This window comes from Lissotriton helveticus, chromosome 5_1, assembly GCF_964261635.1.
Source record: "Lissotriton helveticus chromosome 5_1, aLisHel1.1, whole genome shotgun sequence".
Taxonomy (NCBI): Eukaryota; Metazoa; Chordata; class Amphibia; order Caudata; family Salamandridae; genus Lissotriton; species Lissotriton helveticus.
The window spans coordinates 668,444,924-668,458,972 of record NC_136065.1 but is presented as its reverse complement, the minus strand read 5'-3'; the positions used below and the strand labels follow the sequence as shown (position 1 = coordinate 668,458,972).

Below are 14,049 nucleotides of genomic sequence, written 5' to 3'. Positions count from 1 at the left end.
ACTACTAACATCACCACCATCACTAATATGACTATCACCTTTTCTGCTACCATCACTACTACTATAACCAGCACTCTAACTGACATTGTACCACTATCACACGTAGTACTACCATCACCACTATCTCCACCATCACTACTGCTATAGCGCCACCACAATCTTTATCACTGCCACAACCATTGTCACTATCACAACCTCTCTAGCCTCCACCATCAATAATGCCACTATTAACACCGGTGCAGTGGGGGGAAGGGACAGTTTTCAGGGCTGGGGAATTTTTAGGGCTCAAGACGGGTGGGCTTGGTCAGGGACATTTTTATGATGTGGGGTGAGTTTTAGGGCCCACAGCGGGGATGGGGAAGGGACAGTTTTCAGGGCTGGTGGCAGTTTTAGGGCTCAAGGTCGGGTCGGGTCGTTTTAAGTACATGGGACTTGGTTTTAGGGCTCAGGCCAGAGGGGCTGGGGTGTGATCTTTACCACACAGGCCTTTACCAAACATGCCTTTAACACGAAATTGTGTGGTAAAGGCATGCAAGGTAAAGGAATGTGTTGTTAAGACACATTCATTGTTGGGGCCACGTTTGAGAGGCTCGCGTGGTTTAGCCACGTATGCCTCTGTCATACAACCTCTCCCTCATCTTGGAAAGTTGTTCCCACGTGCCCCATACCCTCTCCCTCTGCACAGAAGTGAAAAATACCTCCTCCACTATCTTGAAGGCTGAAAATCTGTAAGTAGATCCCAGCAGTGGTATATGATGGACCTGTCCAGAAGCTTTTACATTCGTAAACTGAATTTCACACCCAAAAAAGTAAAATGTCACTTCTCAGTCATACACACAGACAAACTGCCACTCGCATACATACAGACACACATATGTTAACAGACCAAGCGAGCACTAGTAAAGAATGTAGGTCCGGCGTGTAATTCAAAATGCAAGCCTGATCTATTTTCTTTGAGTGCCTGATTTGTTAGATTCCAGACATAATTGTAAATCTTTCTATGGCGTTCACGTCTTTCATACATTTCACGGCTTTCTCTGCTTCACACAAACTATTGGACATTGTTTCAGTTATTATGCTGTAACTAATCTTAACAAAGTAACATCATTTCAAAACCTATAACAAAATGCTACACTGTTCCATAAAGCCGAATTCAACCTTTACCACAATTCAATTGTAAACTCACTAGATAGCTTGATACTCAGTTTAGTTAAAAAAACATTTTAAACACAACAGATTTCCTCTTTACTCTGTCCTACCCTTCACGGTTCACTGGCAGCAACCAGAAGCTTGCTTTGCGTGCCATAATTGTAGCAATCTGAAATTCCCTTCATTGACCAAATTAACCAGCGTCCTACTCGGTGCTCTATCCTATCTCCATGCATGATTGTAACTTACCGTAGGTAATTTGTACTTGTTTCCAAAATTATTGCAGCTCTTCTTTTCACATTAATTTCTTTGATATACACGTGCAGACATACTCTTCAACATTTCCCAACACTCACATTCCACACTTGTTTGGGCAGTTTTCCATAAAGCGCCTTCTTATTCTCGGCACACACACAACATACTCCTTCACTTCCGCCAGGAGCTATCAGAGGCAATCTACACAAACCTCCACAATTTGCACACCCAGGAACATGTTGCACATATAATTGACACTTAGGCACATGCGAAGCCATTCTGTATAAATGCACACCTACCAACTCCAAGTGATAACACAACCCCCGATACATATGGTCACAGCAACACAAATCGTTAACGCAGGCAAGACTACTCAAAGCCATCCGCAGCTCAAGCATACACAAATGTTTTTGATTCTCATATTGTAAAACCACCCTATGTCATATACTCTGTGCGTCGTCAAAGACCGCCGCATTCTCATATCACCTTCTCGTTTGTGTGAACATCAAGCCGGTGCACACATGATCACGATGTACCCTCCAGGATCGAACCTCCCTTACATGCTGTGTATTTTATTCAGTGTATCATGATGGGAATGTATTGCAACAAATCTACATCATGGGGGGCCACAAGATCACACATGGGTATCTCCTTTCCACCTCGCTCATTCTACAGACACATCTACCAAATGGGTGGAGTATTTGTCCAAGTAATGGGGGCTGTGTGAATTTATCTCAAGGGCTTGGTGGTTACTTTAAAGTTACTGGAACTATCGATCAGATGCCACCAACCATTGGTAATTCCGTACCATGGCCATTTGGCCTTTTGTCACACACATTGAGCTGTGGTCTTTTGAGTGTGGACCCAATTATTCAGCAAAGTTAAGTATTCTGCTCGAAAGCAACATCTCCTAATTAGAACTGGGGCACCTAGGCTCTTAGAGGACTAATGACCCGCGTCTCTTGATCAAGAACACTTACCCGGTGTGTCAAAACCGATGCATTCAGGACAGGGTGGCGCAGGGATGCTGCAGCAAAAACATATCGCTTCACCTTCTCCCCTCATTGACAAGACTTTTAACTTTTCTTGACATGAACTCAACTTACCAGTGTCTCTACTTTGCTGTAGCGTCCAATCATCGAATACAGTACTTAGGATAGTGAATCTGGCTGGTTCAAGTAATGGTTAAAAGAGTGTCAAATTGCATATTTTTTCACATTTCATGAAGTCCTTTAAAATGTTGTGAAGCTGTATGAAACGTCAGACTTTTTTCAGTGGGAACCATTCTCTCACTGATTTCTCAGAATATGTTTTCACTTGGTGTATTCTCACTTTAAAAGTGTCACTCAAAATTGCAGTGTAAAATTTTGAGAAAAGTCACATTACGCAAAATTCGGAAATTTGGCTGACAATTAGAATTTTGCTCAGGGCTAACAATGATCCTTTGTGAAACTAGTCATTTCAGTGCAATGTTATACATTTTACTTTGGACATAGGAGTATGTACTGTATGATACAAACCCATGTATGCATACCATTCACATGAATAGGGGGATAATGTTCAATTTGGGAGGAATAGTTGATTTCCTTTTTCAATTTTCTAGTGAATGTACCATAAAGTTGCAATTTATGAAAGCTTTAATTGCCACCTCTTCTATATGTCAAATTATTTTTCACAAGATATTCTAACATTTTCGTCTTTCTCGTTTTTTCCCTTTATTTTTGGTTTAGCCGGTTTTGGAGTATGGGTACAACTGCCAGCACAGCTCAGCAAACAGTGACGGCAGGATCCCCATTTGAAAGTGTTCAACGCAACGGCAGCATGGATGAAAACCATTCTATCAGCATCCACTCCTTCCAGGCAGTGAGCATCCACAACAACAAAGCCAAGTCCATCATTACCAACAAAGTGGCACCTGTTGTCATCTCGTGAGTTGCAATACATTCTTTGGGGTTGTGGGTGGGCCTCAAGTTATTACAGCACAGCTAATTTAGCATTTGACTAACAGCATGCCAAAGCTCAGTGCTAAAGTAACCTCTCTTAGGGATGGGCCAATGGGGATCCATCACTGGTTTATTCTTCTCCTGGTGTTACCTTTGTGCCCAGACCAGTAACAGTTTTGGGGTACCAGTACAGTGCTACCTGGGGGAGGGAGTAAGACAGAATTAAAGCATTGACTCTAAGGTAAGGTGTGGATGGTTTCCTGTTACGCTATGCTATGCTTCAGCATTTTGTAAATCATTCATCCTTCAACAAGTCCGATTACTTAATTTTCAAAACACACATACAAATCTGAAGCTGTTTGCAGAGTATCATTTTGTTGAGCATTTGAGGGAATTCCAGTGGATAATGGTTTGGTGACAATGCTGGAGCAAGTTTTCTTGCCTATACAAACTGTAAACATTTCTTTAGAAGATTGTAATACTCTGCCAAAATGTTTGACATGATCAATGATAAGAGGGTGATCTGTGGAATTTGATGAAAAATGAAGGCTTAAACATGATGTTCGCACTCATCTGAAGCCAATCCAATTACACATAGATAGATGACATATGATGTAAATCACAACAGTCAGTTTTCAGAAAATGCAACAATATGCTCAATGAATGGTATACTATACCCCTGCACTGTACGTAAGTGGAACACAAATATTTCTGAGTGCTGTCCTAGGTGTTTGGAGACTGGTAGCTGGATCCATATTATCTGGGAATGTAACAGGGTGAAAACTTTTGGGGGGTGAAAGAGGGGTTGAGGTGTTTTTGGGTCTCCTTGGGGGGGGCATTATCTCCAATAGATTTGAATGCAGTTTTATTAGGCTGTTCAAGGCATTTGGAGATCAGTCCAACTCTGGCACACTGTTGATGGCTCATCGCAATGTCAGTGGCACGGTCTGCACTTTGGAAATCATCTGTGCCACCTAGGCTGCAAATATGGTTAGAAATGTTATAAATGTTATAAATGTTTACTCTAAGGAATAGGTCAATGCAAAACATGTAGGGAAAGGAAGAATCTTTTTCAAAGTTTGGAGGCACTCTGCTCCGTTCATTGTGAGGTGAAGTAGTGGGGATGTGAGATTTTGTAGGTTAAGATTGGTCTCACTGAAGTAGATCTCTGTCGCATTGTATTTGAAATAACGCACTTTATTGTTGGACTAGAAAAATACTTCCAATTGACTCTCCCTATTGGCATTATGCTTAAGTTAGCTTTTGCGGCACCACTTTATATTTAGCCACCATTTTGTGTGATGATTGAAACTAACTTCTGTCTCACTTTGCCTGCCTCAGCAGAAAGCAGTGTCGACATTTTTTTTGTATTTTTCCAAGGCTGAGCTTTGTTGTTTCAATGAATACATGAATGTGCCTTTGCATACCTTCCTTGTTAGATAGGTCTGTTCTCATGCTTACAGTGGTGGGCACAGACAGAGTAACCGTGAGTCTGAGGTAACATGTACCCGATCCCAGGAGTGTAGCCCATCTTCAGTGTCTCCTTTGTTAACCTGCTCCAACTGGAAATTTCCAGTTTGGGTGGGACTTGCTGGGCATTGGAAATGTAGAACATCTGATGTAATGTTGGTCGTGAGTGACCCAGGTGGCCCTAATCGGGTAACTTCATTCATTAGCAATATTTACTTACATTACAGGTTTTTTAGAATATGCCTATTTTGAAATCTAGGGTAAAATCTATTTATAATAAGAGTATTGTAGGCAGTAAGTGCAGGCTGCTTGTGTAAACATATATCCTGGAATTGTACTTGAATTTTATTGTGAAATATATCTATATTTGCATTTTGCACTTTGGAAATTGCACTGTTGGCACTTGAGATAATATGCTTCATGAATTCTGTGTATTGAGAAGTTTTTCTGTCTCATTTAATCTTATGATCCTTTGTGCTGTATATTTTTATGCTGCAAGAAACCAAAAAAAAAATAATCACATCATCAAGTGGCATTCTGGAGGTGCTCTTGTCTAGGCGTTAAATACTGTGACAGACTTCGGTAAAGATCAATGCTGTACTCTACCAGTAAAGAAATTATGTGGAAGCAACAAGACGAAGCAGGGATTCAGAAACCATGAGACAAACAAGCATTTGCAATGCAATCGGTCTTGCATTACGGATAGTTTGAGATTTTGGCTTTGCAAATAATAACGCTATGCCAATAACTCATACTTTCAGTAATGCCAGATCTAGTGCTTTGCAAATGCTTGCGTAGTGAGCATAGCATTTCTCAGTGCAGTACCGCAAGCTGCTCCTAGAGGTCCCTAGTGAGCAAAGCACCAGCACTGCATGTCTAGGTGCAGTACCACAAGCTGCTCCTAGAGGTCCCTAGTGAGCAGTTTTGAGAAGTTGCTGCTGCTACATTAAAAAGTAGCATTAATAGAATTATGTAATTTCACTTCAAGGCTTTGATAAGTGGACCAGGAGCTTCGGGTTGTGGCTAGACTGGTTTTGTTGAAATCATTTCACCACTCTCTGAGCCATACATGCCTTTCTTCACCCAAGGAAAGACTGAAACGGAGATGTCGATAACACGTAGGTAAAGCCTCTAACATTTTTAACGAGACCTATTTCATTGAAAAGAAGCGGCCGTGAATTGTCCCGGGCTGCTTTAAAAGTGAAAGTACGCATGGAGCGAAAGAAAGCATGTTGTGTCTGCAGCAGGAGAAAGACATTAAATAAAATAGTGCTTCCAGACTAATGAAGATGTACCATATAACAACAGACGTAAAAGGGCCAGTCCTCATGGAAGGTTACAAATGAAGACAAGGCAGTACTAAGGAGGGACTAACAACCCCATTAACCAATCAGAAGCTAGCCATTACGAAGGACAATGACACAAGCCAATGACAAATGTGGGCGTGCTTTAAATACATACTCCAATACAGAATGGCTCGCAGAGCAGCGGATGTGCCCTTACTTTAGGCTCGACCTAAAAATATCAAATATTGAGCAGCTGGACACAGGTCTTAGATACAGTCCAGCTTGAGTGGATCTTCCTTCAAATACATTCCAAGAATGCATAAAGACTTGCCAGGCAGAAGCAGGGCCTTATGATGTCAGAACATAAATGTGTTGTTCGATTCATGTATATTGCCACCGCATATCAAGACTTCAGTCTTGCAGTGTGACGAAAAACATGGGTTTTTGTCATCAGTTGAAGCAGTGTCTGGACTTGCATCATACAAAAAAACGCAGACCAGACCTGGTAATCAGGTGTTAACCTAAGGGTGCATATATGCATTGAAGAGTGCTTCACTCCTAGAAGGGTTAACGGATTACAGGAGAAGAAGGGGGTGGGTGACAATGAGTGGGTTCTACAGGGAACATGTAGAGGTGACGGAGTATATGGCCTAAGTGTCATTTTTTAGGTTTTGCCTGGCGAAAAGATGCGCTCTGCGCATCTTTTTCGCGCAGGCGAAATCCTGATGAGATCTGTAGTGTGGCTTTGGGTCGGCCCTCGTCATTCATTGGCTGGCTCCATAAATGGAGCCTAGCCATTGGACGAGGGGCCTGTCCGTCAATGCCGGACCAGATTCGGGGGCGTTCCCGACATTCTTTGGCTTTTGCCGACGTCACGCGACGCCGGGAACGCCCCCGATTCTGTTCCGGCATTGCCGGCACCTCCCTTGCTCCCCCTCCCGCTTGTTTCCTGGTGCCCGCCTTCGTGCTCCGGCCGGCCGTCGTCAGCGTCTCTCCTCCCCCTTTCCCGCCCCCTCCCGCTTGTTTTGGTGCCCGTCTTCTGCTCCGGCCGGCCGTCGTCAGCTCTCTCCTCCCCCTTTCCCGCCCCCTCCCGCTTCTCTCTGATGCCCGCCTTCCGGTGAGACACTGTGATGAATGCCACTGAAAGCCCTGGATGGACTGGGCTGGGTCCGGGTCAGTCTGCTCGGTAGTGGGCTGACTAGTGACTGTCAATGACCTCCTGCAGCGCGAAGTGCTGTTCGAAACTCGGAAGCCACCGCCTCTTAACACTAGTGAGTACGAGGAAAGCACGGGCGGCCATGCGTTGCTTTGTTAATATTGCATACAGATCTGAAATCACCGTTTGAGGAGTGGAGCCGGGGAGGGGGCGGAGCTTCGTGGCGAGAGCTCCGTAACAGACACTTGCCCTCAACCAAGCCCTCCGCCCCCTTACCACTCACACAAACAAAACGGAAGTTGTCGGAACCAAGAAGAAAAGCGAAAGGAGGTAGGGAGGGGAAAAGAAGCTGCCAGGGCTGCCATGAATATTAAAGTAAAGCTGGGTCATAAGCTTCCAGCCATGGGAGTCTGTGACTTGTAAACGGCTGATAACCCATGACCCCATGACCTCTCATGGGAACGTTCACAGAGCAGCAGAACAACAGACATCCTTAGTATCGGCACAAAGCCATCGCTGGCACAGTGATTCAAGCAAGTGTATTTTGAGGGAAGGGCTGTGATAATAGCAAATATGCATTAGGCGGAGTGACCCTTGGCTTGGCTGCGGTCTTACCAGGCGCACTTACCTCCGTATCCGGCTCCACTCACGGACCCTCGACATGCCGAAACGGTGAACTAGCAGGAAGTGAAACTTATCGCACTAAGCAGCAATGCCCCTCCCCCGCAGCGCCCGCGAGCAAACAAGACAAGCATTTAGTGCAATAGGTCCTGCATTTGCGAGAGGTTAAGCTATTAGCATTGTAAATTACAATGTCTTTTATTTAGATTTAAAAAAACAAAACAAAGGCATTGTCATTTACAATGCCAAGAGCTCAGACCCAGCAAATGCGAGACCTACTGCATTGCAAATGCTTGTTTATTCTGAAAGCATGACCAGTGTACCGCACAGATGAGCCGCACAGGGTATAATGTGTCTATGATTGCTGAACGTGACTGACAGATCGGCGTGGGCTGCAAAATGTTGTTGAACCTACCTTACGATTATGCCTCCACGTTGAACCTTCTTGGCATCTGTGAACCTAAAATCTCAAATTCGTCCCTTTCTAAGTGTTGGAAAATAACTGCACACATTAGCAGCACATTACCAGCACTCAGTTTATCGACCTCAGAAGATTGAACAGCCGTGTCGGCCCAGTCCGGATATGAAATAACGACCTGTGCAAACAAAAAATGTTAGCAGCGACTATTTTGGTTACTTGAGTCTTCCAGACAGCTCAGTTATTTCGTGGAGAGCACAGACGGGGCTGCTCTGCCACATTCAATAAACAGAAGCGCCACTGGCAATTGATGATCACTGTGACACTCCCCCATATTGAGCGCTGAAAAGTCCAGGTCAAGAAAAGATGCCTTAGTACTTGATTAACTGTGTAGTCAGAAACCTTCGAATAGCACGGCTATTTGCAAATGAAGGGTTGGCCTCTAAATGATGGATTTATGACTAGCTGAGGACTGCCGGTCAATCAAAATCGACTGACTCAAAAAACATAGTGCTTACCGACTTATCAAGGACACTGTGTAACGCCGCAAGTAAAAGTGAAACAAAAACAAGCATTGGAAATGCAATAGGTCTCGCATCAGGAAAGTTTGAGCTATTGGTCTTATAAATGGCATTTTTATTTATTTATGTGTTTGTTAAAAAAGCTACATTAATAGCTTTGTCATTTACAATGCCAATAGTTATAACTTTCGCAAATGTGACACCTATAGCATTTGTAATGCAACATGTTTTTTATTTACGTGATTTAGATGTATTGATATTACAAATAACAATGGCTTTTATTTTTTTTGTTAAATTATTTGTTAAATAATGTATTTAATTTGTAATGGCAATAGCTTAAACTTTTGTAAATAACTTTTGTGAAGATTATATTCAGAGTTTTATATTGTGACGAAAATCCAAGAACAGAAGTGAAATATTAACATCTTTTTGTGATTTGCAATAAAGCGTGAACGCTTGAAAACAGCTTGAAACATTGAAAGAACATATTTGAACCAGCCTTTGACAATAAATTATGACGTAATGCAGCTAACACAAATGTAACGTGTGAAACTGCAGACTGTTATGTTCAGCCAGAGTGGAGCTTCAGAGTGGAGCTTCAGAGTGCAGAGTGGAGCTTCAGAGTGCAGAGTGGAGCTTCAGAGTGGAGCTTCAGAGTGCAGAGTGGAGCTTCAGAGTGGAGCTTCAGAGTGGAGCTTCAGAGTGGAGCTTCAGAGTGGAGCTTCAGAGTGGAGCTTCAGAGTGGAGCTTCAGAGTGGAGCTTCAGAGTGGAGCTTCAGAGTGCAGAGTGGAGCTTCAGAGTGGAGCTTCAGAGTGCAGAGTGGAGCTTCAGAGTGGAGCTTCAGAGTGCAGAGTGGAGCTTCAGAGTGCAGAGTGGAGCTTCAGAGTGCAGAGTGGAGCTTCAGAGTGCAGAGTGGAGCTTCAGAGTGCAGAGTGGAGCTTCAGAGTGGAGCTTCAGAGTGCAGAGTGGAGCTTCAGAGTGGAGCTTCAGAGTGCAGAGTGGAGCTTCAGAGTGGAGCTTCAGAGTGCAGAGTGGAGCTTCAGAGTGGAGCTTCAGAGTGCAGAGTGGAGCTTCAGAGTGGAGCTTCAGAGTGGAGCTTCGGAGTGGAGCTTCAGAGTGGAGCTTCAGAGTGCAGAGTGGAGCTGCAGATTCAGAGTGGAGCTGCAGATTCAGAGTGGAGCTGCAGATTCAGAGTAGAGCTGCAGATTCAGAGTGGAGCTGCAGATTCAGAGTGGAGCTTCAGAGTGGAGCTTCAGAGTGGAGCTTCAGAGTGGAGCTTCAGAGTGGCGCTTCAGAGTGGCGCTTCAGAGTGGAGCTTCAGAGTGCAGAGTGGAGCTTCAGAGTGGAGCTTCAGAGTGCAGAGTGGAGCTTCAGAGTGCAGAGTGGAGCTTCAGAGTGCAGAGTGGAGCTTCAGAGTGCAGAGTGGAGCTTCAGAGTGGAGCTTCAGAGTGGAGCTTCAGAGTGGAGCTTCAGAGTGGAGCTTCAGAGTGGAGCTTCAGAGTGGAGCTTCAGAGTGGAGCTTCAGAGTGGAGCTTCAGAGTGCAGCTTCAGAGTGCAGCTTCAGAGTGCAGAGTGGAGCTTCAGAGTGCAGATTCAGAGTGGAGCTTCAGAGTGCAGAGTGGAGCTTCAGAGTGCAGATTCAGAGTGGAGCTGCAGAGTGGAGCTTCAGAGTGGAGCTGCAGAGTGGAGCTTCAGAGTGCAGATTCAGAGTGGAGCTTCAGAGTGCAGAGTGGAGCTTCAGAGTGCAGATTCAGAGTGGAGCTTCAGAGTGCAGAGTGGAGCTTCAGAGTGCAGATTCAGAGTGGAGCTTCAGAGTGCAGAGTGGAGCTTCAGAGTGGAGCTTCAGAGTGCAGATTCAGAGTGGAGCTTCAGAGTGCAGATTCAGAGTGGAGCTTCAGAGTGCAAATTCAGAGTGGAGATTCAGAGTGGAGATTCAGAGTGGAGCTTCAGAGTGCAGATTCAGAGTGGAGATTCAGAGTGGAGCTTCAGAGTGGAGATTCAGAGTGGAGCTTCAGAGTGGAGATTCAGAGTGGAGCTTCAGAGTGGAGCTGCAGATTCAGAGTGGAGCTGCAGAGTGCAGATTCAGAGTGCAGAGTGGAGCTTCAGAGTGCAGATTCAGAGTGGAGCATCAGAGTGCAGATTCAGAGTGGAGCTTCAGAGTGCAGAGTGGAGCTTCAGAGTGCAGATTCAGAGTGGAGCTTCAGAGTGCAGAGTGGAGCTTCAGAGTGCAGATTCAGAGTGGAGCTTCAGAGTGCAGAGTGGAGCTTCAGAGTGCAGATTCAGAGTGGAGCTTCAGAGTGCAGAGTGGAGCTTCAGAGTGCAGATTCAGAGTGGAGCTTCAGAGTGCAGAGTGGAGCTTCAGAGTGGAGCTTCAGAGTGCAGAGTGGAGCTTCAGAGTGGAGCTTCAGAGTGGAGCATCAGAGTGGAGCATCAGAGTGGAGCATCAGAGTGGAGCATCAGAGTGGAGCATCAGAGTGGAGCATCAGAGTGGAGCATCAGAGTGGAGCATCAGAGTGGAGCATCAGAGTGGAGCTTCAGAGTGGAGCTTCAGAGTGGAGCTTCAGAGTGGAGCTTCAGAGTGGAGCTTCAGAGTGGAGCTTCAGAGTGGAGCTTCAGAGTGGAGCTTCAGAGTGGAGCTTCAGAGTGGAGCTTCAGAGTGGAGCTTCAGAGTGCAGATTCAGAGTGGAGCTTCAGAGTGCAGAGTGGAGCTTCAGAGTGCAGATTCAGAGTGGAGCTTCAGAGTGCAGAGTGGAGCTTCAGAGTGCAGAGTGGAGCTTCAGAGTGCAGAGTGGAGCTTCGGAGTGCAGATTCAGAGTGCAGAGTGGAGCTTCAGAGTGGAGCTTCAGAGTGGAGCTTCAGAGTGGAGCTTCAGAGTGGAGCTTCAGAGTGGAGCTTCAGAGTGGAGCTTCAGAGTGGAGCTTCAGAGTGGAGCTTCAGAGTGGAGCTTCAGAGTGCAGAGTGGAGCTTCAGAGTGGAGCTTCAGAGTGGAGCTTCAGAGTGGAGCTTCAGAGTGCAGAGTGGAGCTTCAGAGTGCAGCTTCAGAGTGCAGCTTCAGAGTGGAGCTTCAGAGTGGAGCTTCAGAGTGGAGCTTCAGAGTGGAGCTTCAGAGTGGAGCTTCAGAGTGTCAAGAGCAATGCCAATAGCTCTAACTTTAACAAAGGCAAAACCATTGCATTGTAAATGCTTGTTGTTTTCCTGATGTGTAGTTTACAGTTGGTTGGTGGAGAAGTGTGTGATCGAGTACTTGATTTTCGGATAAGACTTACTCTTGCCACCATGTTTTTTATCACAAACATCTCAGCCATTTTCGAAATTATATGGGGATGTGTGAGATAAAAGCAGCTTTAAATCACTTCTGGTTTTGAGGAGGTTGGGGAGAGGGGCGGGAGGGCTGCGCCACACCTATTATTTACTTCAGTCTCATTGGAAATCTAGTCAGGTAAAGCGAGTTTTGTGTTGTTTTATTTTCTTCACGTGCTTCATTTCGTAGCTCAGAAAAAAATAAATAAAGTTACCTGCCGAACACAACTTAAGAAGTGAGAATGGAAAGAAGCATAGCAATAACTAGAGCGCAGAAAATTTACAATGTATGTTGATGCTTGGAGAACCAAGTTTTCAATACATCTTTATAGGTGTAAGGTTTAAGTTATTTAATTTAAGGGCCAAAATAGGCATTGATTGGGCATGCCAGTCTATGTACTGCCAGCCAACGAAGCACGATGTAAACAAGTGTTCAATTACAATGCAGGTAATACTGCCATATGTTGATAATGTTATTATATTTCAAGCATTTATATAAATACCACTTTATGGCACAAGTGGCTTTCTAAACCTGAGCACTATTGAGTTCTGTTAATTAAAATGCGTTTGAGTCTAAAGACCTTGTGGATTGTTTTTGTTACAATTACCAATGGGTATGGCTATACATTTAAAATAAATTGTCATTGAGCTTGATGAATGTGTCCATAGCCCAACCTACACAGATGGTTTACTAAAAAGCATCGCCAAATGGTTTAAAAGCTTTAAATGTTTTGGTCAAATGAGGGTATGATATCTTTCTGCTAAATCGTTCAAAGATGCATGTTTGTCTGGAACTTAGGGTGTGCTGTTAAGTTTGCCTTGCTTTATCATTTGTATTGCTTTGGGGCCGGTGAGACTTTCAGAGAGGGAAATTGTATGTGAAATTGGAAAACAGGGCAATAGGAAGTCTGATTGTGTGGTATGGCTTGTAGTTTGGAGATGTGTGTAGCATAGTAACAGTCTGGAAATCAAAAGAGGGTAAGTCCCTACTCTTTTTGCCGAAGATGAGGATTTGTTGGGCAGTTCTCACTAAATCCGTAGGATCTGTGCGTTTGTGGACAACATAAACTTTGAGTAAGGTGCCTAGACTGATTCCATACACCCCATAGTATATGTTGGCCTAGATGCCAGGTAGCTCACAGTGCCAGCATAAGTCCCCCTAACCCAAACAAGGAGCAAATGGTTTTTGGCAAGCACTAAACATATCAACCCTGACACCTCACAGGGATCGTGGTGACCGATGTAGAACCCTTTCGCTGAGTCACTCGTGCACTCTTGTTCTCAGAGAAATATTCAGAGAAAATATAATGGGATGTTTTCAATATAGTTATTGAACCAATGTTATCCTTGTACAGAATACATGTTTCCTCCGATAATCAGTAGAGAGAAGCAAATAAAAGTGATTACAAGCAACAGAAGAGGAAATAGCAGATATAGTTCTACCATGGTGCTAAAACAGTGTATATATGCAGGCAAATACAACAAAGTGGTAATCAGATGTACTCCTACTATGCAATTCCTTCTCCGTGTGCCTAGCGTGTATGTAGGTGCATAGCCAAGAAACCCCCACAGGATGATCCAACCCCATTGCCTGGTGGGAAAGAACATAGGTCCAGTCTTTGTCACAAACAGAACATCCCTCATAGAGATGTTAGGCAGCTGCTGGCCAAACCCTCAGCATGCAGGGACGCAAAGAAGTAAAATGATAGTGATGAGAGAAAAAAACATCCCTTTTTTTCATTTTGTTTAAAAGCAGGCCAAATGGTTCCCACCAAATAGAATAGCCAATTGCTCGGTGATCGCAATATCGCAGTTGCCAGCAACCGCAGACGTCGTTCCCAGACAATAATATTTGATGGAACAATTACACATGCTAAATTCCCCACCCGGTACGCGAACTGGGTAAGGTAATAACACTGCACTACTGTA

The 14,049-nt window shown here is 44.4% G+C and overlaps 1 protein-coding gene across 2 annotated transcripts in view; it reads left to right on the top strand.

Annotated features, from left to right (window-relative positions):
* PALD1 (phosphatase domain containing paladin 1) overlaps positions 1–14,049 on the top strand; it is a 975,161-nt gene that overhangs the window by 376,082 nt on the left and 585,030 nt on the right. For both annotated transcript variants that reach the window (XM_078643067.1, XM_078643068.1), the window contains exon 2: positions 3,135–3,332. In XM_078643067.1, coding sequence (XP_078499193.1) covers positions 3,135–3,332 — 198 coding nt within the window. The remainder of the gene's footprint in view (positions 1–3,134; positions 3,333–14,049) is intronic.